Raw genomic sequence first — 27675 nt, forward strand, 5'->3', positions numbered from 1 at the left:
TACCTCATGGATTTTAATCATATGCAATAATTTCCGAGTGTTACATTTGATAATGAAGATATACCGATACAAAAATGCTGTTCGTTATATGAAATAACCCACAAGACTGTACGAGTAATATGCATACACTGATCTTGTATTGTATTGTATTCGGCAAGGTAAAATGTTTTTGAATAAACAGTGAATTGTTCATGTGCAGTGTGTGTTCACAAATCAACAAATAAGAGAGAATGGAAGACGAAACGTCGTTCCTTCTGAAGACAACGTCGATTCAGAAAACGACTTCTACCAACGTCAGAAACGAGAAGGCGTCAACGGAGCTTCGGCGAGCGCACTTCTGGTTCGTGCCTGTTATGCTTTTGATGTATGTTGCTATAGGCACCGGATATTACGTCATACAGCAATGGGTGCAGCGTTTTATAGTGATACGCTCCGGAATGGACACAGGCAACCTGACGAATACAGTGGGCTGCGATGAACAAACAAACACTTCCGGTTACGCTGCGTACAGCCGCGTGGAGCAGGACACAGCCCAGTGGGAGATGTACGTCTCCCTGGCAACAACTGTCCCAGCGTTCTTCGCCTCAACACTGATTCCCTCTTATTCGGATAGCTTTGGTCGAAAATACCTGTTTATACTGGGCATTACCAGCACCACGCTAAGATTCGGTCTAACTGCAGTGTGCATTTATTTCCAGTGGGACCTTATCTGGATAGTTGTAGCCGCATGTGTTGATGGCATGACAGGCGGGTTTTACACGATCATATCCGCATCAATGTCTTTCATCGCTGACATCACACCCTCAGGGAGTAAGCGACTCAAGGCTATAACCATGAACGACGGGCTCCTGATGACTTGTATTACTTTGTCAGGCATCGGATCTGGATTTTTCATACAATACGAAGGGTTTCTACTACCAATGGTATCTTGCTGTGGTTTATGTGCCGTTGCTTTCTTTACAGCAGTCTGTTTCTTGCCTGAAACCCACATGAAACATCACCGGACTAAACCGAAGTCAGCTCTGGGCACGTTCAAACGTATGACTCACATTTATACAAATAGCGCTTTCAAGAAGAGAAGATCTGCATACCTGATTCTGATCACAGCGTACTTCTTTCAGGAGCTTGTCAGTACACACCGCAGTTCCATCGAGATCCTCTACCAGCTGGGTCGGCCGTTCTGCTGGAGCGCCGAGAAGATCGGACTGTTCTCGGCGGCTCGGCACTTCACGCAGGGCATCGCCGGTATGGTGCTAATTGTGCCGCTCAAGAGCTGCATGTCGGACATCACCCTGACCATTGTCAGCGCGATCTTCTGCACCGGCTCCTTCGTCCTGGAGGCGTTCGCAATCACAGACACGGTGTTCTACCTCGGTAATACTTTGAGTCAATTATCTATATGTTTTTTCATGTGTTATGCGATTGAACCGTCGCTAAAAGATATCAAGTCAGTCGTCGAATTTTAATACATGAACACCTATTTTGAAATTTATGCCATATCCTTTTTCTCCTTATTCGTATCGAAACAAGGGCTGTTTGTAAAACATGCATGCCCCCATATGGGCTGTCCGTTGTAGTGGCAGCCATTGTGTGAATACGTTTTTTGTCACTGTGACCTTGACCTTTGACATAGTGACCTAAAATCAATAGGGGTCATCTGCGAGTCATGATCAATGTACCTATGAAGTGTCATTATCATAGGCAAAAGCGTTTTTGAGTTATCATCCGGAAACAATTTTACTGTTTCGGGTAACCGTGACCTTGACCTTTGACCTAGTGACCTGAAAATCAATATGGGTCATCTGCGAGTCATGATCAATGTACCAATGAAGTTTCATGATACTAGGCGTAAGCGTTCTTGAGTTATCATCCGGAAACCATTTAACTATTTCGGGCCACCGTGACCTTGACCTTTGATCTACTGACCTCAAAATCAATAGGGTTCATCTGCGAGTCATGATCAATCTACCCATAAAGTTTCATGATCACAGGCATATGCGTTCTTGAGTTATCATCCGAAAACCATTTTACTATTTCGGGTCACCGTGACCTTGACCTTTGACCTAGTGACCTCAAAATCAATAGAGGTCATCTGCGAGTCATGATCAATCTACCTATGAAGTTTCATGATCCTAGGAGTATGCGTTCTTGAGTTATCATCCGAAAACCATTTTACTATTTTGGGTCACCGTGACCTTGACCTTTGACCTAGTGACCTCAAAATCAATAGAGGGCATCTGCGAGTCATGATAAATCTACCTATGAAGTTTTATGATCCTAGGCGTATGCGTTCTTGAGTAATCATCAGAAATTCATTTTACTATTTCGGGTCACCGTTACCTTGACCTTTAACCTAGTGACCTCAAAATCAATAGGGGTCATCTGTAAATCATGATCTATCTACCTATGAAGTTTCATGATCCTAGGCATATGCGTTCTTAAATTATCATCTGGAAACCATTTTACTATTTCGGGTCACGGTGACCTTGACCTTTGACCTAGTGACCTCAAAATCAATAGGGGTCATCTGCGAGTCATGATCAATGTACCTAAGAAGTTTCATGATCCTAGGCCTAAGCGTTCTTGAGTTATCATCCGGGAACCATCTGGTGGACGGACATACATACATACAGACAGACCGACAGGTGCAAAACAATATACCCCCTCTTCTCCAAAGGGGGGCATAATAAATCGTTTAACAAACCGAGCCATATTACTGTGTAAAGCCCACGAAGGACAGAACATTTCCGTACACAGTGTACCCACATTACCAAAGACCAGTCTCATTGTCCTAATTGCAGTACCAGTGCTGGCCACGCTCGCCTTCCTCGCAGTTCCTCTGCTCAAGAGCCTCTTATCTATAATGACACCGGCTGATACTCAAGGTAACTGTGCAGTTCATACATTCATTTCTCTAAAAATATTCATCCTGCAACATGTTGATGGGCAACATAAATTACATGTTTTTAACAGCTTTATTAATTTATTTTAATGTGTATTTGACTTAATCAAAGTTATCATACGAAGAAGTCCGTAAAGAGTAATGGTGAGGATTAAGGTAATTGTATTAATTTTGATATGCTCGTATAACGATCGTCTATTGAAATGAACCAATGTTAATGGAACACACCTGTTGTTTGCTGATAGGTTCGCTGTTCGCCAGTATCGTTCTGGTGCAGAGTGTGTGCGGGGTAATGGCGGATTTCCTATTTACCCAGGTATATTCTGCCACTGTCTCGTTTTACAACGGCGCCGTCTTCCTTCTCCTCGCCGCGCTTTCCATGGTCGTCGTCTTCCTAGTGCTGTAAGCTACAACCTCTCTTAAAATCATCCTTAAATTACCTTCACGACCATCTGCGTTTTGTTAATAGTCATTCTTGTTAAATCCCACGCAGAAGGGGGTTGGGGATGGGGTCCATTCATTCGTCCGTAAGTCAATCCGTTGGACGGACCTTTTCCAATTACATTGCTAAAGATTGCTAGATGCGATTGCCACTCCCAACATTGCTAGATACGATTATCCCTACTATTGCTACAACAAGAGATAGCTATCTGGTATTTCTAGCTACTACAAACAATGCTGGATAAGACTGTAATTCCAAATATGGCTTGATTCGAGTGCTACTCAAAACATTGCTAGATGCGATTGTTTGTTCAAGAATTGCTATAAGCGATTGTCATTTCAAACAAATGCTAGATGCTATTGTCCCTTCAAACATTGCTATATGCGATAGTTATTTCAAAAACTGCTTTATGCGAATGTCACTACAAACATTGCAAGACGGGAATTTCACTTTAAACATTCCTTGGTGGAATTGTCTCATCAAACTTTCCCAGATGAGAGTGTCAGGCCAAACACTAACAGCTTCGGTTGTGTAGGTACACACGCAATTTTTACATTGTAATATACTAGTACATTAATGTTACTGATCGCCTGAATTGAAATAACTTTACTGATTGTAGATTCCACAAAATAACGCACAAACCAGAACAAGAAGAAACAATCGTTATTCTTGAAAAGGGGTCGGACACAATTTAGTGAAGTTGAGATTCATTACACTGGTGTGAATGTTCTGTTTCTTAACAAAGAAGATAATTGTACCCGAGGCCACCTCGGACAGGCCTTCCGCTGTCGCAAACGTACAATGCTTGTACGCATCGTGATAGAACTGTACATCACTTTGATGGGGGACATTTAATTCAACATACATCTTACAGTTCAGTGATTATTGAAATCAGTTTCCATAAACGCATGAATAATACAGGAGAGTTACGAATTCAGTAGGGTGTTATGTTATTTCAGGCTGCAACTGTATTTGCAATTGAGTCTTGAATGTTACTCATATTCTAGTCAGAACATTATTGCTACAATTAGTACTTTTATACTACTGCTTGTATTGTGCCTAGTTACCGTAACCTATTCCTTGTACTTCTGTCAGTAAATATGTATATAGATAAATGTAAACATCTCATAGAACAGCAATTTTCATATTCAACGGAACACGTGTGGATCCTGCAGACATGGGCCGTATCTGTCCCAGTGTCTGTCATGCTTAAAATTCATAGGTGTTTGCACATTATCTTTGATGCGATCCGCTTATTTGCACGAACTGCCATGAACATGTGTGCGCTGATATCTAACTATTACTATTTTGGTTTAAAAAGCACTTATCAAATATGTACCTAAAAGCATTCATCTGTGTGTGTGCAGAGTTGTCTTGCACCGAAGGCGGCCGGTGTGCGAATATCGATTATCCCTGTGAATTCATAATCATATCCACAGTTTCGTTGACAAAAAAACACGAAAAAACTCACAAACAAAAAGGTAAGGGAAATCCACGAAGATGCAATAATGTAATTTTATTCTAACAATGCATTATTACGGAATCCGTCTAGTACAAATTGAATATCACAGGAAAACCATTAAGGTAGACGCACGGCAATCAAAGCGACGCACGATACGATACCTGAAAATTTGACACGGCAAGCAACAATTTAACCACACAAGACAAAAGATCGTTTGATTGTCGCAATCTCGTGCTTATTTTTGCCAAGAAAAGTTGCAACAAAAATTGATTGTTTTCATAAATTGTTGCATATCGATGTAGAATGCCGAGTGGTATGCCGTGTGTCGCCCTCAAACGGCGACATTCAAAGTTACGCACGATACGATCGCGACATTTCAATTGACAAGCGAGATTATATCGCGCAAATATTGTGCATTTGTCGACTTAAACCTATTGACCACGACACACGACATCAACAGCGAAGCGCGACATTATACATCGGGACAAGTGCCCACCTTGTTTCAATTACAGTAAAGTGGCATCAAGCTAAACGGCATAAAGTAACAAGAGGGCCATGATGGCTCTGTATCGCTCCACTGTTTTTTATACGAAAAAAACGTGCAATGCGCATGGGTTGAAATGTACTCAAGCATGTGACTTTCTCTTTCTATCCCTCGTCCCACTGGGCGCTTAAAGTTGGAAGGGTGAGCATTTTTATATATGGAAAAAGTTACTAACGTGTTAACTAAACAGACTAAAAAGCCCGGGAATTGTTGCACAGGTCCTTTGCTTATAACGTAGGTACATTTATCTCTCCAAAAGATATTGTCGTTTTTTCTATTTCACATATTTTTAGATGCTGAAGATCAAATCTATGCATTTGATTTGAAACAGATCCACAAGACCCATATGAATCAAAATGCCTTAACCCTTGACCAAACGAAACCTTTTGGACTTTCCCAATTGGAAAGAGGTTGCAGACGACATTTAAATTGTAATGGAATCTGAAGGAAATGATCAGGTAGGGTAGAAATAATTGTGATAAAAGGAGAAATTGCTCATCTTGAGCAATTTCTCCTTTTATCACAATTATTTATAAAGTCGTCAGCTACAAACCTGTAAAGTCCTGCAGTGTACATGGATTTTTTTTTAACAAAAACACAGGCTTATTAAATAACGTAATTGTGATGTATTTCACATTGCCACAAGCAGCATAAAAATCTGTCTTATATGCACTAGTTGAAATTCTTACGAAAAATTGTTTTAAAAAGTTATTTTTTTAAAACACCACTTACCGGTGTGTTAACATCCATGAAAGTTTAATTGGGAACCCCACAAAGTCACGTGATCCTGCACCCTGTGTAAGCTGTACACCGATCCAGCGATGTTGCAAACGTTTTTTTGTGGATTCCTCTCGAATAATCCAATGAAATATAGGAATGCATTCATTCCGGTCTGCTGGCGTTATTGAAGGGTCATGTAAGGTGAAAAGCTGGGTTAAACAGCTACGTCGAAAAAAGCTTTGAATCAATTTAATGTATATTTATATGATTCTTAATTTGGTATGCCGCACTATTACATTAAATTTTACATCTCGACCCCAATAGACCGTAAAGATTATGAATGTGTGTGCGGGTGTGCGTGCGTGTGTGTGGGCGCTTGGAACGTTGCGGGTATTTACGATTAAGGCCCATAACACATAAAATAGTCCGCATCATCTGCCTTTAAACACAGAAACAAATTTAGCACTATGAAAAACTTCATTCCCTTTCAGTTGATCGTATTTAAAAATGACAGTACTCCATTAATTAACAAGACTATTGCCAAGCAATATAGTCTCCTACCGGCTCCACCATTGTCAGAAATTCCACCGTTGGCAGAATTGTTGTTGTTGCCATAGCAACCAGAATTTTTGACGTAGAAACAAAATGAAATGACGTGCATAATGTTCATATTGCCATCTATCCATGTTTTAAGTTTCATGAAAAAATATTAAGAACTTAAAAAGTTATCGAGGGATCCAGAAAACCACCATTTTCAGCAGTATTTCTAGTCTATTTGTTGCCAAAGCAACCAGAATTTTTGACGTAGGAACAAAATGAAATGACGTGCATAATGTCCATATTGCCATCAATCCATGTTTCAAGTTTCATGAAAAAATATTAAGAACTTTTAAAGTTATCGCAGGATCCAGAAAAGTGTGATTGACTGACAGACTGACTGGTAGACTGACTGACAGACGGAGCGCAAACCATACGGTAAGTCCCCTCCGGTGAAACCGATAGGGGACAATAAGCATAAGAAAGTCCGGTAAGCCATGTTCGAATCGATATACATTCCGCTATATCAGTTTTTATCTATAAATAACAAACGATTTTTCGTCATGAAGATTTTTTTTGGTAAAAAAGAATCGGGCTCACGATCACGATTATAAATATGCATCATATCAAAATAAATAGTTGTTTTACATAACATATCAACAACAACAAGAAATATCTTTAAAAAAGATATACGGCGTTGATTGTGGTCGATGTTTATGAACGATCAAAAGTTATCTCTATGAAATAAAAAGTAGCGGATGCCTTTTTTCTGCGCAGTTCTTAGCTACATCACAAGCAAATCAATTACGGGGTGTTGCGCCAGATTTCGTGGCTTATTTTGCTTTATGTGATATTATTACTCAGATATCTATATTTACAGAATAGAAAAACACAAGAAACATGAAAATAAACGAGTGCATATAGGTCAGCCGGCAATACTCGAATCTTATTTAATTGCATACTTATAGTAAGTGAATTATTGTGCTCATGCTTAATAAACTGGTCTAAATGGATAAATATTTCTAATTAATTTTATCAAAGTTGGTCCTTAGCATGCAAATGTTGAAAACATATTAAAGGGATCTTTTCACGCTTTGGTAAATTGACAAAATTGAAAAAAGTTGTTTCAGATTCGCAAATTTTCGTTTTAGTTATGATATTTGTGAGGAAACAGTAATACTGAACATTTACCATGGTCTAATATAGCCATTATATGCATCTTTTGACGATTTTAAAACCTAAAAATTATAAAGCGTTGCAACGCGAAACGATTGAATAATTTGGAGAGTTCTGTTTTTGTCGTTAAATTTTGTGAAACTACGAAGATTGCTTATATAAGGTATAAAATACGTTTAATATGTGTACACGGCGGAATAAGTCAGTAGGATAAAGCTTTTTTACTTCAGGACTCTGGCAGGACTCCAGGGGTCACTGGTTCGAAACCTGGTCCGGGCAATGTTCTTTTCCTTTTTTTAATTTTATTCTTGATTTTTTACTGGAGCTTTTACGATCCAATGTTTACATTTATCGATATAAAGCATTTAATGAATAAGTTAAAAAATGCCAAAATCTGTGAAAAGGCCCCTTTAAAAATCGATGATTGACATACCACAATAATATCACCGAATATCTTTATTTAGTATCTTTCTGATCAAAACAGACTTCAAGTGCACAAAGTTTACGAGACGGCGTTTATATAAAGATATCTGCAACTGACCGCAAACTGACCTTGATACCTTGCGGATTGGAATGCAATGCATTAAAGTTAGGTAACAATTCTGCTGCTGAAACGACGGCTTGTTTACGCCAACTGTACACGACCAAGGCAATAGCTGTGCCTAAAATATTGATATATCGACAAAGCGACTAAACGAACTATTTACTCCATCAGACAAAAATAGCATAGATGCCAATTTTTTCCTTCAATGAAAAGATCGCAACCCCTTCTTCGAACTCCGGTGATGAACTGTATATAAACTCTGACTTTCACACACTGGCCGCGAATTGACCCGAAACCTCGCGAGTTGAAATGCAATGCAAGTAAGTACTAAATATGAGAATATAGCCTTTAGTATAAACGCTTTTGCGCTGGTAATTCTCTGAAAATAAAAGGTGAACGCACAAACTGTATTTATGTCGAAAATTGATTGTAAAACTGTTCTATCTATTGAGCCTTTTCATTAGAGATAAAATTGTTTCATGCAGTAAAACAGTGTTACAAAGACGCGGATATGTTTCCAATGTTCTGGTGTTATACTCAAATCAGCCAATGGAATAAATGAAGTGTATTCATTCGAACCTAGCCGCGGGAAATTTTATTTGAATATTATTGGACACTTACAAAGGTCAAGTCAGAGTGAAAAGCTGGCTTAATACAGCTTACGCCGAAAAACTTTCAAAGAGCGAACAACAGCCGTGCCATCAGCGCTTTGATTATATTAAGTAGATAAGTACATGTACGTACATGGAGAGAAACTACACTACATCAATCATGTTCACAAAGTCTGGAATATCCAAATCAACAAACACATACGTAACAAGAAATATCTTTAAAAAAGATATACGGCGTTGATTGTGGTCGATGTTTATGAACGATCAAAAGTTATCTCTATGAGATAAAAAGTAGCGGATGCCTTTTTTCTGCGCAGTTCTTAGCTACATCACAAGCAAATCAATTACGGGGTGTTGCGCCAGATTTCGTGGCTTATTTTGCTTTATGTGATATTATTACTCAGATATCTATATTTACAGAATAGAAAAACATAAGAAACATGAAAATAAACGAGTGCATAAAGGTCAGCCGGCAATACTCGAATCTTATTTAATTGCATAATTATAGTACATGTATAGTGAATTATTGTGCTCATGCTTAATAAACTGGTCTAAATGGATAAATATTTCTAATTAATTTTATCAAAATTGGTCCTTATCATGCAAATGTTGAAACCATATTAAAAATCGATGATTGACATACCACAATAATATCGCCGAATATCTTTATTTAGTATTTTTCTGATCAAAACAGACTTCAAGTGCACAAAGTTTACGAGACGGCGTTTATATAAAGATTTCTGCAACTGACCGCAAACTGACCTTGATACCTTGCGGATTGGAATGCAATGCATTACAGTTAGGTAACAATTCTGCTGCTGAAACGACGGCTTGTTTATTCCTTAATGAAAAGATCGCAACCCCTTCTGCGAACTCCGGTGATGAACTGTATATAAACTCTGACTTTCACACACTGACCGCGAGCTGACCCGAAACCTCGCGGGTTGAAATGCAATGCAAGTAAGTACTAAATATGAGAATATAGCCTTTAGTATAAACGCTTTTGCGCTGGTAATTCTCTGAAAATAAAAGATGAACGCACAAACTGTATTTATGTCGAAAATTGATTGTAAAACTGTTCTATCTTATGAGCCTTTTCATTAGAGATAGAATTGTTTCATGCAGTAAAACAGTGTTACAAAGACGCGGATATGTTTCCAATGTTCTGGTGTTATACTCAAATCAGCCAATGGAATAAATGAAGTGTATTCATTCGTACCTAGCCGCGGGAAATTTTATTTGAATATTATTGGACACTTGCAAAGGTCAAGTCAGGGTGAAAAGCTGGCTTAATACAGCTTACGCCGAAAAATAGGACGTTATAAAAAGAATAAAGAAACGCAATAAGTCATCGTAATTACCGATTGTTTATTATCTTTAACACGCGTTATTATCTCTATTACACACGCATAATTGCTAAATGTGTACATATGTAGTTTGACAAGTGATGACAAGAAACATACACAATGTATATTTATATCAAAGAACGTCATAAAAATCAGTCATGTAGTCATGTTGTTTCAGAGTGGTCTGTAACCTCGCTAGCAGTCTCGTCATGGGTGGTAGTGATCACCGGAAGTGGTTCCTCCGGCTTTTTCCGGTGTTTTAGCTGCGTTTCGTCGGCAACTTGTAACATCTCGACAAACTCTGGAAACGATGTAAACGATTGAATATATGGTCATAGCATATTTAATATTTTAATTAGTAAATTAGTGGATACTATATCATATCAATAAATTGTAAGCATTCATTTTAATGTGTATATGACTGAAATATACATGTCCTCGCGGTTCAAATGCTACGTATCCAAACTCAACATTGCTGCTTATTGACAGATAAACAAGCGGTATTTCTTGTTAGTTCTGAATCCTTTCACAATCATATCATAAGAGTGGATTGATATAGATTGAACTCGTTCTTCATAATCCAAAAGCCTTACAGACTCTACGTGACCACTGTATAGCTGTGCAAATATACTGCCCGATCATAATCGTGTTTTTAAAAATACGATTCAGTCGTAACTAAGACTGTATTTAGATGTTTTAACCCGCGAGGGGAAGAGGGGTCTTACACAGACGCGATTACCTTCAAAGCTGACCTTTCCATCCCCGTCTCCGTCCACCTTTTCTATCATTTCCTGAGCGATCTCGTCTGTGAGCTCCTCCCCCAGGGCTTGCATGATCCGCTTGAGATCTGAAATAATGCAGAAAGTCTTTTGTGCTTGAGATCTTAAATAATGTAGAAAGTCACACGTGCTTGAGATCTGTAATAATGTAGAAAGTCACACGTGCTTGAGATCTGTAATAATGTAGAAAGTCACACGTGCTTGAGATCTGTAATAATGTAGAAAGTCACACGCGCTTGAGATCTGAAATAATGTAGAAAGTCACACGTGCTTGAGATCTGTAATATTGTAGAAAGTCAGACGTGCTTGAGATCTGAAATAGTGTAGAAAGTCACACGTGCTTCAGATCTGAAATAGTGTAGAAAGGCACACGTGCTTGAGATCTTAAATGGGATAAGAAATAGAACGCGCTTAAGGTATCAATGCGATTGGAATTAGACATGATATTGCAATCGGATAAGAAAGCTCGCTGTAGACTTAAAATATAATTGGCAATGTATATTCTTTAGGTCTTACATATGATTGCTAATTACAGTAGCTTTAAATATTTCATGTGGTAGCAAGTTATACGTGCTTTAGATCCGAAATGTTGTTGCAAGTTACACGTGCTTTGGATCTGAACTGTTAAAGCATGTTACACGTGCTTTAGATATGAAATATTGTAGCATGTTACACGTGCTTAAGATCTTAATGCGGTAGCAAGTTTCACGTTCTTTAGATGTGAAATGTGGTAGCAAGTTATACGTGCTATTATCTCAAGTGATGTAGCATGTAAAACGTTCTTTATATATGATGTGTGGTAAAAAAGTTAAACGTTCTTTGAATAGTAAATGTGGAAGCAAGTAATACGTTGTTTAGAAATGAAATGTAGTCGCAAGTTAAACGTGCTTTACTAGTATATAAAAAATTTGGTAACAAGTTATACGTGCTATAATCTCAAATGTTAAACGTTCTTAAGAAATGAAATGTGTTAGCAAGTTATACGTGCTTTAGATCTGAAATGTGGTAGCAAGTTAAACGTGGTTTATAAATGGCATGTGATAGCAAGTTACACGTGCTTTAGATATGAAATTGGGCAGCAAGTTACACGTGCTTTAGATCGGAAATATGGTAGCAAGTCTCAGGTGGTTTAGGTCTAAAATGTTAAATCAAGTCTCACGTATTTTAGGTCTGAAATGTAACAGCAAGTCACACGTGGTTTAGGTCTGAAATGTAACAGCAAGTCACACGTGGTTTAGGTCTGAAATGGGATTGGAAATATAGCTCGCTTTAGGTCTGAAAGCGATTAGAAATAGCAAAAGATACGAGATGTGATTGCGAATACATATCTGTATATATGTTATGTTACCGCACATGATGTGACAGATGCTCAATCTTACAATGATATTGAGTTGCGTCATGCGAAAATGGATCTTATGCTATATGCGACCAGCGTTGCTCTAGACCAGCCGGCGCAATTTCGCAGTCTGGTCAGATGACGCGCTGACCACTTCAAAGTCACGCAATGTTTCGCGGTCTCATTAGCGGACATGGTAGCTCCTGAGCAGACTGCGCGGATGAACGAATATATGAGCCGCATTCTGAGAAAACTGGGCTTAATGCATGTGCGTAAAGTGTCGTCCCAGATTAGCCTGTGCAGTCCGCACAGGCTAATCAGGGACGACACTTTCCGCTTTTATGGTATTTTTAGGTTCAAGGAAGTCCCTCCTTACCGAAAATCAAGTTTAGGCGGAAAGTGTCATCCCTGATTAGCATATGCGGACTGCACAGGCTAATCTGGGATGATACTTTACGCACATGTATTAAGCCCAGTTTTCTCAGGACAATTGTCATATCATAAAGGGGATATTTGTTACTTTTGGTAGATGATTGAATTTGATTTCTCGCTTCGTTATAGAACAACAACTTGCACTGAAAACTTGATACTCTGATAAAACATATTTGTCCTTTTTAAAGAAGCACACAATATATAATCTTAAATTTTCAATGAGATCGAATTTTCATACATCGATAAGATTCTACATTTCAGTGTTAAGTATCTAATACAGAAACACAGCCGCTGTAACAAATCTGACTTTCCGCGGTGATGAATCCGGTCCTTTGCGGGTCAAATACGTCAAACGCCTCTCGGTTGATCTCATTCTCCGATTGACTGGAAGTCGTCTTGGACGCCATCATCTTCACGAACTCCTCGAACTCGATCGTACCATTACCTGCGAGCGAAACATTTTGATCTAATGACTTTGAACCTGTGACCTACATTTCTGGGAGTGTATGTAAAAAGGAACCGACATACACATTTTTTTTAAAGATTTACGATGCTCTTTAGCCTGTACTCTGTTCAGTATTTTTTCAGCACCCAAACATAATGATTCCGATATCGCCCTCTGTACAGATCACATTTTAATAATATATATACATATAATTGAGTAGGTCGGGTAAAACAAATAAATAAAAAACGCGGTGCGTGGCGCGTACCGTCTTCATCCACCTCGTTGACCATGTCCTGGAGCTCCGCCTCGGTCGGGTTTTGACCTATGACCCGCATCACCGTGCCCAGCTCTAGCGTGGTGATTGTCCCGTCACCGTCCGGGTCAAACAGGTCAAAGGCGCGTCGGTAATCTACAAAACAAACATGACACAATTTAAACGTCGTAGGCCGGCAAACATACACCAGACGTTAAATGTTTTAGTCATAAAAACACACTTGCATCGGTACAAAGATATGTAGTATATTATAAACACAAGAAACGGAGAAAGAGTCTGTAGTCTACAAAACATACATTCCACAGAGCAATGGTCTTAAGTCAGACTACAACACAGATGTGACACGGAGCAATTGTCAGAAGTCGAAGGTCTAAAGTCTAAAAACACTTAAAAACAGAGCTATTTTTGTAAACTTCAAAACAAACAAAACAGAGCAATTGTCAGTAGTCTACAAAACACAACAAAACAAAGCAATTGTCTGTAGTCTACAAAACACAACAAAACAGAGCAATTGTCAGTAGTCTTCAAAACACAACAAAACAGAGCAATTGTCTGTATTCTACAAAACACAACAAAACAGAGCAATTGTCAGTAGTCTTCAAACACAACAAAACAGAGCAAGTGTCAGTAGTCTACAAAACACAACCAAACAGAGCAATCGTCTGCAATCTACAAAACACAACAAAACAGAGCAATTGTCAGTAGTCTTCAAAACACAACAAAACAGAGCAATTGTCTGTATTCTACAAAACACAACAAAACAGAGCAATTGTCAGTAGTCTTCAAACACAACAAAACAGAGCAAGTGTCAGTAGTCTACAAAACACAACAAAACAGAGCAATTGTCTGTAGTCTACAAAACACAACAAAACAGAGCAATTGTCAGTAGTCTTCAAAACACGACAAAACAGAGCAATTGTCTGTAGTCTACAAAACACAACAAAACAGAGCAATCGTCAGTAGTCTTCAAAACACAACAAAACAGAGCAATCGTCAGTAGTCTACAAAACACAACAAAACAGAGCAATCGTCAGTAGTCTTCAAAACACAACAAAACAGAGCAAGTGTCAGTAGTCTACAAAACACAACAAAACAGAGCAATCGTCAGTAGTCTTCAAAACACAACAAAACAGAGCAATTGTCTGTAGTCTACAAAACACAACAAAACAGAGCAATTGTCTGTAGTCTACAAAACACAACAAAACAGAGCAATTGTCTGTAGTCTACAAAACACAACAAAACAGAGCAAGTGTCAGTAGTCTACAAAACACAACAAAACAGAGCAAGTGTCAGTAGTCTACAAAACACAACAAAACAGAGCAATTGTCAGTAGTCTACAAAACACAACAAAACAGAGCAATCGTCTGTAGTCTACAAAACACAACAAAACAGAGCAATTGTCTGTAGTCTACAAAACACAAAAAAACAGAGCAAGTGTCAGTAGTCTACAAAACACAACAAAACAGAGCAATTGTCTGTAGTCTACAAAACACAACAAAACAGAGCAATTGTCTGTAGTCTACAAAACGCACATGATACGGAACAATGGTCTGTATTCTATAAAAAAAATTGAAACGGAGCGCTTGTATGTATGCCTAGCAGGTCAGTATAATACAAAACACACATCCAAAACACAAAAGTTATGTATTCTTAAAAACACAGATGATACGTGAAAATAGTCATTTGTCTACAAAACGCACACGACACGAAGCAATGATCTGTATTCTACAAAACATAATGAAACGGAGCAAATGTCTGCTATCTAACAAATACACATGAAACTTTACTTACATGTGTAGTATATCAATATATTAAATATATCCCAGGATTTTAATCTCCTAAGCACAATGCGACCCATCGTCCAAACCGACGTTTACTGAAATACGCTATTCTGCTTGATCGGCCATTGGAGATTATGTCAGCCAAATGTCCTTCTCGTATTATTTTAATTGAAATCTCAACGGCGCCTAAACCCAAGCGGATATTAGCGTCACCGGACAAGACGCGAAACTGCACCGGATCATCTCAGAATATTCACATTGCAAAATGCAGAAGATGCCGAGTATTCCGAGTGAAAATGTCAACTAAAGCACACAGGTATGATAAACAATGTTGTAAACGGAGCATTATGACACTTCCAAATTCGATATGAAAATAAAGTGTGTAATCATAATGAACGAACATAAAAAACTGCATTTTGTGTAAATGGATGGAGCAAAAAAAACAACATATAGTACTACTACTTCTTTACAATGTTGTAAAAATCATTCATATAAATAATTATATACATTGTAAATATATTCATCATAATTGTTACGTGTTCAATTCTGCATATAAATTTAACCAATCGCTGCAGGTGGTGTTCCCTTTGTCATATTAGCCGCTGAATGAGCTCTGCTTTCCGCGCTTCATTCTTGACGTTCTTAAAGGATATATTTCATTGGTCGTTAGTTGACTCATCAGTTTTTATGAAAAGAAAATTTGCCGGCCAGCTCTCGCACGGTATTTAATGTTGTGAGTTCATAATATATTATACCAAAGATTTCGACGATGATATGTTTCATAAAACAAGGTTTTTTTCAGGAACGTTATTTATAACATTATACGTAAACGATCACATTAAAAAAATTAAACATATCTAAAGGACATATTCCTATAATTCAAAGGTTTACACGCCGGTCATCCGGTTCCTTCGATCACAGAGAAAACAGACGGGGTAATAACGTGATAGTAAAGATGGCGGCGTCCATGTCGAGGCAGGTATTTTTCGCTGTGTTAAACCTTTTATTACTTGTATTATTTTTTTAATGCCGCACACTTTCCAGCCATATCAGCAAGAACGTTACTAGCGTTTATTTCGTATTAATATTCGATCTATATCTCGACTTACCCCCGCTCGCTGCAAAATTTCTTAGCGGGATGAACTTATTACAGCTCCACTTCGCGAGGAGTATATGAAGTCGAAATATAAAGCGAATTTTATTACAAAATAAACGCTAATAACCTTTTACTGATATGGCTGGAAAGTGAGCGTAATTTAAAATTTTTACAAAACTTAAAGTAATAAACGGTATAAAACGGCGAAAAATAACTGTCTCTGCTTGGATGTCGCCATCTTGACAATCACGTGATTAATTACCCTCTCTCTGGAAAACCTAAAGCAACGCGTAAGAGGCGAGTTGTTTTCTCTTTTTTTTTCTTGTATTTTCTGTGTATTGGATTTTCAGCATGGATGTTCTTTGGCCAAAAAATGGTACAGCACTTCGTATTGTGAATAAAGAAATTCGCGGAAGAATGTTGGATATCATAAAAATTACACGAGTACTGCCCATCGAAAATTGTCATAAACTGGGTGATCAGTTGATATTTAAAAAAATAAAAGAATAAATCAATAACGTGTTTACTATTTGAATTAAAGATCAATACGTCTATTAATATTACATCATATTAAATGTTTAGTATACTAACGTATCTGATGAAAAACAAATGTTTAAAGAGTCTGTTTAACTTAAGGCGAAATGTAGTTCTTATGCTGTCGAATCTCTCATTGCAACCACATGTAAAGCTCGATATTCTTTATTGAATTACGAATCGGATGACGCTCCATTTAGATCGTGTCTCAATCAATAAAATTAACCAAATCCTCGTTTGCTAACATAATATGAGCCGCGTTCTGAGAAAACTTGGCTTAATGCATGTGCGTAAAGTGTCGTCTCAGATTAGCCTGTGCAGTCCGCACTGGCTAATCGGGGACGACACTTTCAGCTTTTATGGTATTTTTAGTTGCAAGGAAGTCCCTCCTTACCGAAAATCAAGTTTAGGTGGAAAGTGTCGTCCCTGATTAGGGTTAGGGTTAGTGCGGACTGCACAGGCTAATCTGGGATGACACTTTACGCACATGCATCAAGCCCAGTTTTCTCAGAAAATTGCTCATATGTTACCTGATAACGCCTCCTCCGAGATGCCCAATGCAGCTATGGGATCCACCTCATCGTCACCGCTCGAAGACTGAATACATATTTTTATTCTAAACAACAACAAAATGGAAGGTTGCATCAAATGTACTGCATATTGACATGGGCGCATTTAGACGGGCGATAGCTATAGCCTGTAATACCAAGAACATGTCTTTTCTCCTCAGCGAGAATGCCTAACAATAGAAACGCATATTTTATGAATGGTTCTGCAAAATACAAAATGCCGTCAATTTTCCAGAATATATAATTCATGTATTCACAAGTGTACTAAAAGACAAAAATATGCACATGTATGTGGGAATTTAAAACAAAGAGCTTGCCGCCAAACGAATTCAGTAATATGTAACAGAAGACATTACTTACGTCACGTGATATAGGTGTGAGCGGTCGCAAAATTTTAGCGGGATAAAAAGTTATAGTTTTTAGCAAATAACAGTGTTGAATTAATATTTTGATTTGGATTTTATGTGAAAAATGTGATTATATTGGGTAAGTTATGTGTTAGTATGAATCATAATGCCGAAATCGAAAAGAAACCAAAGAAACAGTAGTGACAATGACCATTACGCTAGCAAGATACATAAACAAAGAGGCCCGTCCGCGGATGCCGAAATCGGTAATGTGCATGTAAGTGACATAATAAATACGGCAAACTCTGTGTTATATGGTGTGGACAATCTAGAAAACAGTGTATTTGTTCAGAGTCCAAGTTGCATTGGAAGTAGCGGCGGAAGTTTAATAAGTGAAATCGGTAGTGGAGGTGATAACAATGTAGTGGAAAGTAGATTTCCACTAATAGTTGGTGCGTTGTAACCTCACAGTTGGATTGACTCGGACTTTATCCCAGGATTGACATTATTCGGGGTAGTCAAGCTGCAGTCCTCGTAGAGGTCGGACGTGCCAACTGTCACATCTATGGTAAGGGCCTATTGTAATGAAGAATTAGGTTAGGGAAATACTTTATTGGTGGCAGCGGTGATTTTTTAAACCCATTCCAAAACAGAATTTATCAGAATTTGAGTATTTTCTGTGGGTAATTTTTCCCGCCGTTTTTGATAACCACCTATTTCTGGAATTTTGTTTGGCCAAACCATACGACTAGTTGGTGTGTTTTGCCTCTAGTGGGTCACAGTTTTTTTGTGTTGGTAGTGGTTCTTTATGAATTCAGACCAACAGAGGTTATTCTTCCTGTTTATACATTATTTAAGCCCAATTACAGCAATATCGGAACTTGGACGAGTCCATTGTTGACAGTGGGCGGGGAAGTATAAAAGAAAGTGTGACCTACGCAGCTTGGCTACCGTCCCTTGTAAGTATATTTCAAATGTATTTATAAAAAATACTCTTGATTATGACAACTAGTGCAGCCCATATCTTGTGTATTTAAATTTACACATATTGGAGGAAACATCTTCATATTTATTTTAGTTGTATTTGTCATCGAATACTTCTGGATTAAATAGTTTCTTGCCAACATGGCCTGTATAAAGCAGCCTGTTAATTGTTTGACAGAAGAAGAATTAAGATCAATCCCGGGTATTAGCAGTAGACTGGCATCGACTATTGTTGATGTCAGAAACAGGTTTGGGAACTTAACGGCAGAATCGTTCCAAACATTGACGCGTCAATCACTTTCAGAAAGTCTGACACAGTTGTTAGATTTTACACCCAACAGGCAGCTGGGGAAAGATCGATCCCAACAATCGCCTAATATAACGTTAGGCGCTATTCCTAAGAAAATTATGGGCCCCATACCAGAATCACCTAAAGTCGAGAAACAAGCGGATGGTGATGCCTCAGAGAAGTTGGTTTCAGAAATAGCACAGTGGGAAGACGTCCAGGAGGTCCTATCGACTGCTAAAAAACTAGTTGCAGCCAAAAAACAAGGTGACTGCAGCGCATTTAGCGAGTTTTTAACAAATGCGCAACAACAACTGCACTTTGTTAAAGACCATCTTCGCCGCCGTGAGGATAGCGACGATGATTTGGAATCCTCATCCGGAATTCCAAAGAGAAAGAATGCACGAGATAAGGTGTACAGGAAGAAGGTTACACACCACACTGTCACAGGAAGGGGTGTGTCATCAGAAGAGGAGGATCAACCGATTCTTCACAGAACGAGTAGTGCTATTGCCTACTCAAATAATCTGCCAGCTAGTAAGCTACCTCAACCAGTACTTGGCAGCGACGGGACTCCGTTTCAAAGAGGGCAGCCATTTTCGAGATCGGCTTTGCGGGATATTCCCAAGAATCTGGTGTATGATGGCAAATCACGGTGGCAATCATTTCACATGAAGTTCGAGCAGTACGCACGGTCTTTTGGGTGGACTGCAGAAGAATGCAAGATGTGCCTATTGCACTGTCTGTCAGGGACAGCACTGGATTATTGCGCCCGAATAATGAAAAGAAATCCTGAAGTGCCATATAGAATTTTGTTAAATAAGCTGGAAGGGAGGTTTGGCGCTGAGCTTGCGGAATCTGCTCAAGCTAAATTTGCCACAGCGATACAAAAGAAAGGCGAAACAATGGAGGACTGGGGAGATCGAGTACAAGCCCTTGCTTCTGAAGCTTTCCGTGACTTACCGGAATCCTTCTGTAATCAGCAAGCCATTGATAGATTTTGTCAAGGCTTAATAGATATTGATGCTGGACATAACACTTTTATGAAAAGACATCATACTATTGAAGCCGCCATGAATGATATTAGGCTGTTTCAGCACTCTAAGGGTGCTATGTTAGGTTGTCGTACTAAAGTTACACAAACAGCTATAGACTATAATGACACAAATGCTTACATATGTTCTGTACAATCACATTCAGACAAAGAATCTATTACTGACTTAAGCACATTGCAGAAAGAATTAATTAAAATAAAAGAACAACTCAATGAATTAGCTGTAGGTCAAAAAAGGCCATGGAGAAACAACAGGACACCATCTAGGTTAAATGAACGGAAATGCTTTGCATGTGACGAAACGGGTCATTTTGTTTCAAATTGTCCTTATAAACAGGAGATTTTAAACTTAAAAGGGTCCAGTTAGAGAGCCAAGGCTGGTCCCAGGTCGAACTAGGCTCAAAAAACTTGATAGATTACTGTAACCTGTATAGAACTGATGTGAAAGGCTGCAAAGCATTTTTGGTCAGTGCAAGTGGTAAACAGCCACGGTCCTTTAAGGAGGATGACGTGGGTTTACAAAGTAAACAGCCGCGGTCCTTTCAGGAGGATGACGTGGGTTTACCAAGTAAACAGCCGCGGTCTTTTAAGAAGGATGACGTGGGTTTCCAAAGTAAACAGCCACGGTCCTTAAAGGAGGATGACGTGGGTTTCCAAGGTAAACAGCCACGGTCCTTAAAGGAGGATGACGTGGGTTTCCAGGGTAAACAGCCGCGGTCCTTAAAGGAGGATGACGTGGGTTTCCAAAGTAAACAGCCGCGGTCCTTGAAAGAGGATGACGTGGGTTTCCAAAGTAAACAGCCGCGGTCCTTGAGGGAGGATGACGTGGGTTTCAAAAGTAAACAGCCGCGGTCCTTGAGGGAGGATGACGTGGGTTTCAAAAGTAAACAGCCGCGGTCCTTTAAGCAGGATGACGTGGGTTTACGGGGTAAACAGCCGCGGTCCTTTAAGCAGGATGACGTGGGTTTGCGGGGTGGTGATTTGCACGGAAGATCAGCATCTTTGGAAGAGAAACCAGAGATAAATAGAGAACAGCCGAGGTCCTCCCAGAGCGGGGAGGTTGACTTGGGTTCCACGAGTGAACATTTGCTGTACAGGCAGAGTAAATCGCAGAGTAAAACAGACATGCAAGGTTCAAGAATTTGGGATCCAGGAGGAAATGATGCTAACACCAATGCAAGACATTTACATAGCATTAAGGTTTAGGGGCCTTCCTTCTTTTTGGGTGGGAAGGAGGATGTAGTGTAGAAGAAGTAACATGTTTTTATAGAATACACCTCCCCAAAAGGCTAGTTTAAAGAGATCATTTTATTTGATTTTACATTTATAATTTTAGTCTGATTTTACATTTATTCTGTCCAGATTAAGACAGGATGGAGACAAAACTTAATTGTTTTGAGACTAGATAAAAGACAACTTCAGATGTGAGTAATTTCAGTCTGAGTTAACATTTATTCTGTCCAGATTAAGACAGGATTCACAACGATGAAACCGAATACTTATTCAGTCTAAGGCTGGAAAGAAAATTAGAAGGACATAAACGAATCCTTCAAGAGAAAGTGGGAGGGAGTGTAGTGGAAAGTAGATTTCCACTAATAGTTGGTGCGTTGTAACCTCACAGTTGGATTGACTCGGACTTTATCCCAGGATTGACATTATTCGGGGTAGTCAAGCTGCAGTCCTCGTAGAGGTCGGACGTGCCAACTGTCACATCTATGGTAAGGGCCTATTGTAATGAAGAATTAGGTTAGGGAAATACTTTAACAACAAGATGGCGGTAAGCAGTGATGAGCCGACAATCCGTGATGTGATGGTGCTACTCAAGGCCGTCTCGTGTCGTTTAGAATGTCTGGAGACGAAAATGAGTATAATGGACTCCATCGGGAAGCGAATGGAGAGTTTTGAAAAGGATATGAGACGGCTGTGGCTGGTAAACGATGAGAGGGCTACGAAAGTAGACGAGCGGGTATCACGCCTGGAGGATAAATTGGAAGGTTCCGATATTCATGTTGCAGGGCTCGCGGAGAAGATTCAGGGGTTAGTGAAGGAGCGTGATACCCTGCGTGAGGATGTTAGCTATCTCCAACCGCAGTCAATGCGCAACAACCTGATCTTCACATCAGTACCGGAGGACATCGAAAACGGAGTCGAGACGCCGGAGAAGACGGAAGAGAAGCTACGCCAGCATTTGGTTAGCGCTTTTAAGCTCTCACAAGAGATGGTAACTTCTTTCAGGTTCGAACGAGTTCATCGGTCCCCGGGGTCGCCAACACAAGGAAAGATAAGAAATATTGTAGTTCACATACTTCAAAGACAGAGAAATGGTTAGAAAATTGTGGAAGGAACTTGACGGCACGGCGTTCAACGTTTTCGAACAATTTCCACCGGATGTTATCATGAAAAGGTGTCAGTTGGTGCCGAATATGAAGGAGGCGAGGCGGCTAGGTAAACGGGCTTGCCTAGCCTACGATACGCTCTACATCGACGGCACCCCGGTGCGCGCTTAGGATCACGGCGGTGGTGAAGTCTCAATCCTGTCGTGGAACATTAATGGACTTACCGATAGTAAGAAGTCATCGTCCAATTTTGTAAATATTTTAAGCTCATATGATATATGTCCTTTATATGAATCTTGGGCGAAAAGTAGTAGTGACATTAATTTAAGTGGTTATTTGTCATTTAATTTCTTCAGAAAATTTCAGAATAGAAAAGCACGCAGAAATAGCGGCGGAATTGTTGTCTTTATTAAAGAAGAATTAACTAATGGTATTGAGATTGTAAGAAATCATTATGATTCTATTATCTGGTTGAAACTCGATCACACATTTTTTAATATTTCAGAAGATTTTTATATCTGTGCAACTTATATATGGCCTAATGAGCCCCCTGCATGTAACACATTTAATATTGACCTGTTTGAAATTTTAGAAAACGATATTACTTATTTTTCTGAATTTGGTAAGATTTATGTAACTGGTGATCTCAATAGTAGAGTTGGAAATAAATGCGATTTTATTGTACAAAATAGTATTAATACTGAATATGACGACCCTGATTACTCTCCAGATAACACCTCTGTCAGGGCCTCTGTTTGATTGTTTATTAAATAGTCACGGTGTAAAATTATTAGACCTATGTAAATCAACGTGTTTACGCATTGTTAATGATAGAGTTGGAAATAGCTGTAAACATACTTTTTATTCTTATAACGATTCGTCTGTAATTGACTATTTGTTAGCAAACGAGTACAGCTTTCCAATTATATCGGATTTTACCGTGCATGATTTTAACGAATTAAGCGCACGCCCCGTTACACTTTTCACTACTATGTAATAATGTCCCCTCTGATTACCAATCATACACCGATGTCAAGTATAAATGGGAAGATGCATTACGTGGGCAATTTCGCTCAGGAATTATTTCTTTGTTACCTGTATTTAATTCCATTGTACAACATATAGATTATTCAAGTAGAACATCAATTAATAACATGTTAAATAGTTTTACAGAAACCATTCGCAGTGTTGCTGATCCGTTATTTTCCAAAACTTGTGTTTATAAAACAAACCCTAGTTTCAATGTAAATAGTTGCATAAAGAATGCACAATGGTTTGATAACGAGTGCAATAGCGCACGAAATTTATACCACGAAGCTCTACGTACTTTTAACTCGTGCAAAACAGATATTAACAGAGAACGTTTATGTACAAGTAAAAAGCATTATAAGGACTTAATCCGTAAGAAGAAAGCATATTGTTATAGGCAAAAAATGTGGGAGATTGACAATTTAAGAAAACACAAACCAAGGGACTTCTGGCGATTTTTCAAATCGAAAAATAACGTTATTAAAAATAAAATTCCCTTAGAAGAATTTACAAAGTTTTTCGAAAACATTAGTAACAATATGTCTGATTTTTGCAATACTGAAGCAGAAGATTTTTGTTTAAACAATGACTTTACTTTAGAAAATTCTGCATTTCCAGAACTTGACGTACCTATATCTGTTGATGAAGTTAATTCTGCAATTAAACATTTAAAACGACATCAATCATCGGGAAGTGATTGTATTTTGAACGAATATTTTATTGAATGCAGTGATATTCTATCAACTCATTTGTGTGATGTGTTTAACGGTATTTTTGTATCGGGATTTTTCCCCGATAAGCGGACAGAAGGGGTAATAATCCCTTTGCATAAAAACGGTGCTATTAGTGATGTTAATAATTATAGAGGGATTACTTTAGTTAGTTGCTTTTCAAAATTATTTACCACGATTTTAAACAAGTGCATTGAAACGTTCTGCAATGAAAACACTATTACTTCGGATGCGCAGTTCGGATTTAGGAAAGGTTATTCAACTGTTGATGCCATTTATATATTGATGTCGATTGTACAAAATTATTTAAATGAAAATAAACGCCTGTATGTTGTATATGTCGATATGTTTAAATGTTTTGATAGTATATACCGCAATGCATTCTATTTGAAAATGTTTAGGTCTGGTATACAAGGAAAATTGCTTAGAATAGTTAATGATATGTATGCAAATGTTTAGTCACGTGTTAAATCATGTTCTTATTCAGATTATTTTAGTTATGCGGTTGGACTGAAGCAAGGGGAGGTAATGTCGCCAATTTTGTTTTCTTTATTTGTTGAGGACCTTGAACTTAGCCTACAAGACAACATTAACTCTGGTTTGAATATAGATGATATTGTGTTGATGTTATTATTATTTGCTGATGACATGGCTATTTTAGGCTAGTCACCGGCTGAAGTCCAATCACATTTAGACAACTTATATGTATATTGCAATTCTTGGGGGCTAAATGTTAACACTGCAAAAACGAAGATTATGGTATTTCGGAAGAGGGGAGGGTTAAAAGATAACGAAAAATGGACATACAATGGTAATGAAATTGAAGTGGTTGATAACTTTAACTACGTAGGAACGGTTTTGAATTATACAGGAAATTTTAAATTAAACCAGGAACATTTGGTTGGTAAGGCCCTTAAGGCAATGAATGCATTATTGTTTAAATGCAATGATTATGACATAAAACCGAAAATATTTTGTCAGTTGTTTGACTCTTTTGTTGGCTCCATATTAAGTTATGCTTCAGAAGTATGGGGATACACAAAGTCAGATGACATTGAACGCATACATTTAAATTTTTGTAAACGATTGTTACAGGTTAAAATAAATACATGTAATGTAGCTGTTTATGGAGAATTAGGGAGATATCAATTGTATGTAAACAGGTTCGTTAAAATTATCAAATACTGGTTTAAAATTATTACCAATGAAAATATCATAATGCAAACTGTTTACAAACAAGCTATAAATGATTGTAATAAAGGTTATACAAATTGGGTCTCAAATGTCAAGAACATGTTAAATAATTTTGGATTTGGTTATGTATTTGAAAATCCAAACGTTGTTAACGTTAATATAATAGTTTTATTAGCGAGTTCAAATGTAGACTTGTTGATAATTTTAAACATTAGTGGTATGGTAAAATTAATAACAGGTCTGTATTAGATATGTATAAAGTCTTTAAAACCTCTTTTGAATATGAAGAATATTTAGACTTACTTCCTAGACGTTTGCGCCTATTTTTTGTTAGATTAAGAGTGTCTGCACACCCGTTGCGAATCCAAACTGGCAGATACGCTCAGAATAACATACCACGAAATGAACGTTATTGATTATGTTGAAATGAATCTGATTTAGAAGATGAATACCATTTTATATGTATATGCCGCTGCTTCACTGATTTAAGAAAAAGATATATAAGCCGTATATTTTATATCAACCCATCTGTGTATAAATTCCACAGTTTATTAGTTTCATGTGACAAAACAGTTATTTCTAATGTATGTAAATATATCAAAGAAGCTTTTGTTTTAAGAAATACCTTGCTTAATAATGTTGTTTAATAAATTTCAGTACCGCCTTGACAGAACCTTTGTGTTCTTTCGATTTATTGTGATTATTTGTATTTGTATTCTTACATGACTATTTCTATGTTATGTAATGTTATGTTGTTACACCTATTTACGTGACAGAAAGCATGTGTATATATATGTATGAAGACGATGTACTTTTGTATAAGTCTGAATAAACTGTCTGTCTGTCTGTCTGACTGACTTATTTCAGTCTGTAACGCATTTAGAATGTATCGCACATTTGTTAAACATAATCTGTTTTGACATACAATGTGACAAATATTCTTTGAATGAATAAACCACTTGAAAATCATTGCTGCACACAAAGCCACAAAATCCCATTCACGAATATTTGGTCTGCTTAAATACAGTATAACTGTAGTACAGTCATTTATTTCATTTGATAAACACAATAGTAATTACAATTAAATATTGATTAGTCATTACGTTGTAGTTCATTGTTATCAACATTTAACAAGATGTATCCGGAGTTAAATCTGTTTACTTTATTTGCAAACGACAAACGTAAAAAGATAAAAAGATGGATTAAATATATGCAAACGCAAAAATATTAATATCGTTTTCTTACCATAGTTACAGTTAATCCTATGAATGTGCTTATTTGAAGAAAATCTCAAAAGAGCAAAGAACCAGTTTAATAAACGTAAAAAAAATAACTTTAAACACTAATTGTATTCACGAACAAGAAGTGCGTATTAACATCTCAAGTATATACTAAACTACTATTGATTTTTAACGTATAATTAACAGGGATTTAATCGATTAGTCCAAGCATGCATTTATTGGTCGCTGAATCACAATGTACATTTTACTATTAACAATGACATATAAACCCAGTCAGATTTGTTTATTCAATCGCGAGCCTATGTAAACAGCGAAATATTCTACTCTCCTAATGAAATATAAATTGTCAATTGGAATAAAAAGGTGGAATTACGAAATATACAATTAAACAAACATAATAATTTGTAATTGTTGATATACAACTGGTGTTTGATTGAGAAATAGTATTTGGCTTTAACAGTTTGTGTTGAATACACATGATTGCTATAAATAGGAACTAAATCTTGATGTTGCAGTATATATTTACCAGTTATTGCAGAAACACAAACATGCTTCAAAAATAAGTGATAAAGATTTGTTCTTTGAATACAGTGTTAAATAAATAAAATAAATATGTACGTGTTTTTTTTCTTTTCAAACTTATGCTTATGACTGTATTTATGTATAAGTATAATTAAGACCAAAAAAACAGCGTGTACATAGTTAAACACGAGCAAGACGTATCCCAGGCTAGTCTATCAACTTGTTTATGGTATAACGTGATCTTTACAAGTCAATAATTTTCAGAACAGTAAACGAATATAACAGCTCTGTCAGTCAACTGAATCTTACAGGAAATACGCGAGTATAATACGACATGGGTCTGTCGGCTTAAGGGAGGTACACGAATATAATGCCATTTTTTATTACTGAGCTGTATCGTGTTATGCTATCAGTTAAATAT

General features: G+C 37.7%; 2 protein-coding genes across 4 annotated transcripts; one reads left to right on the forward strand and one right to left on the reverse strand.

The window, feature by feature from the left end:
- LOC127872796 (solute carrier family 46 member 3-like) lies at positions 1-10646 on the forward strand. Of its 2 annotated transcripts, none has more exons than XM_052416201.1 (4): positions 1-1374; positions 2802-2885; positions 3148-3218; positions 10463-10646. In XM_052416201.1, exons 1-4 carry the CDS (start codon positions 231-233, stop codon positions 10472-10474), a joined length of 1311 nt encoding a protein of 436 aa, XP_052272161.1. In that variant the 5' UTR covers positions 1-230; the 3' UTR covers positions 10475-10646. The 2 variants fall into 2 exon arrangements, with proteins under 2 accessions (XP_052272161.1, XP_052272160.1); XM_052416200.1 differs by lacking the exon at positions 10463-10646 and adding an exon at positions 3964-4460 and having other exon boundaries at positions 3-1374; positions 3148-3304.
- On the reverse strand, positions 10293-26896 carry LOC127872802 (neo-calmodulin-like). Of its 2 annotated transcripts, XM_052416208.1 has the most exons (6): positions 26737-26896; positions 17492-17558; positions 13542-13685; positions 13139-13276; positions 11024-11131; positions 10293-10585 (listed from the first exon to the last, which is right to left on the reverse strand). In XM_052416208.1, the coding sequence occupies exons 1-6, from the start codon at positions 26737-26739 to the stop codon at positions 10449-10451; spliced, it is 597 nt and encodes a 198-aa protein (XP_052272168.1). In that variant the 5' UTR covers positions 26740-26896; the 3' UTR covers positions 10293-10448. The 2 variants fall into 2 exon arrangements, with proteins under 2 accessions (XP_052272168.1, XP_052272169.1); XM_052416209.1 differs by lacking the exons at positions 17492-17558; positions 26737-26896 and adding an exon at positions 15342-15541.
- Positions 26897-27675: the final 779 nt, after the last annotated feature.

This window comes from Dreissena polymorpha, chromosome 3 (assembly GCF_020536995.1).
Source record: "Dreissena polymorpha isolate Duluth1 chromosome 3, UMN_Dpol_1.0, whole genome shotgun sequence".
Classification (NCBI taxonomy): domain Eukaryota; kingdom Metazoa; phylum Mollusca; class Bivalvia; order Myida; family Dreissenidae; genus Dreissena; species Dreissena polymorpha.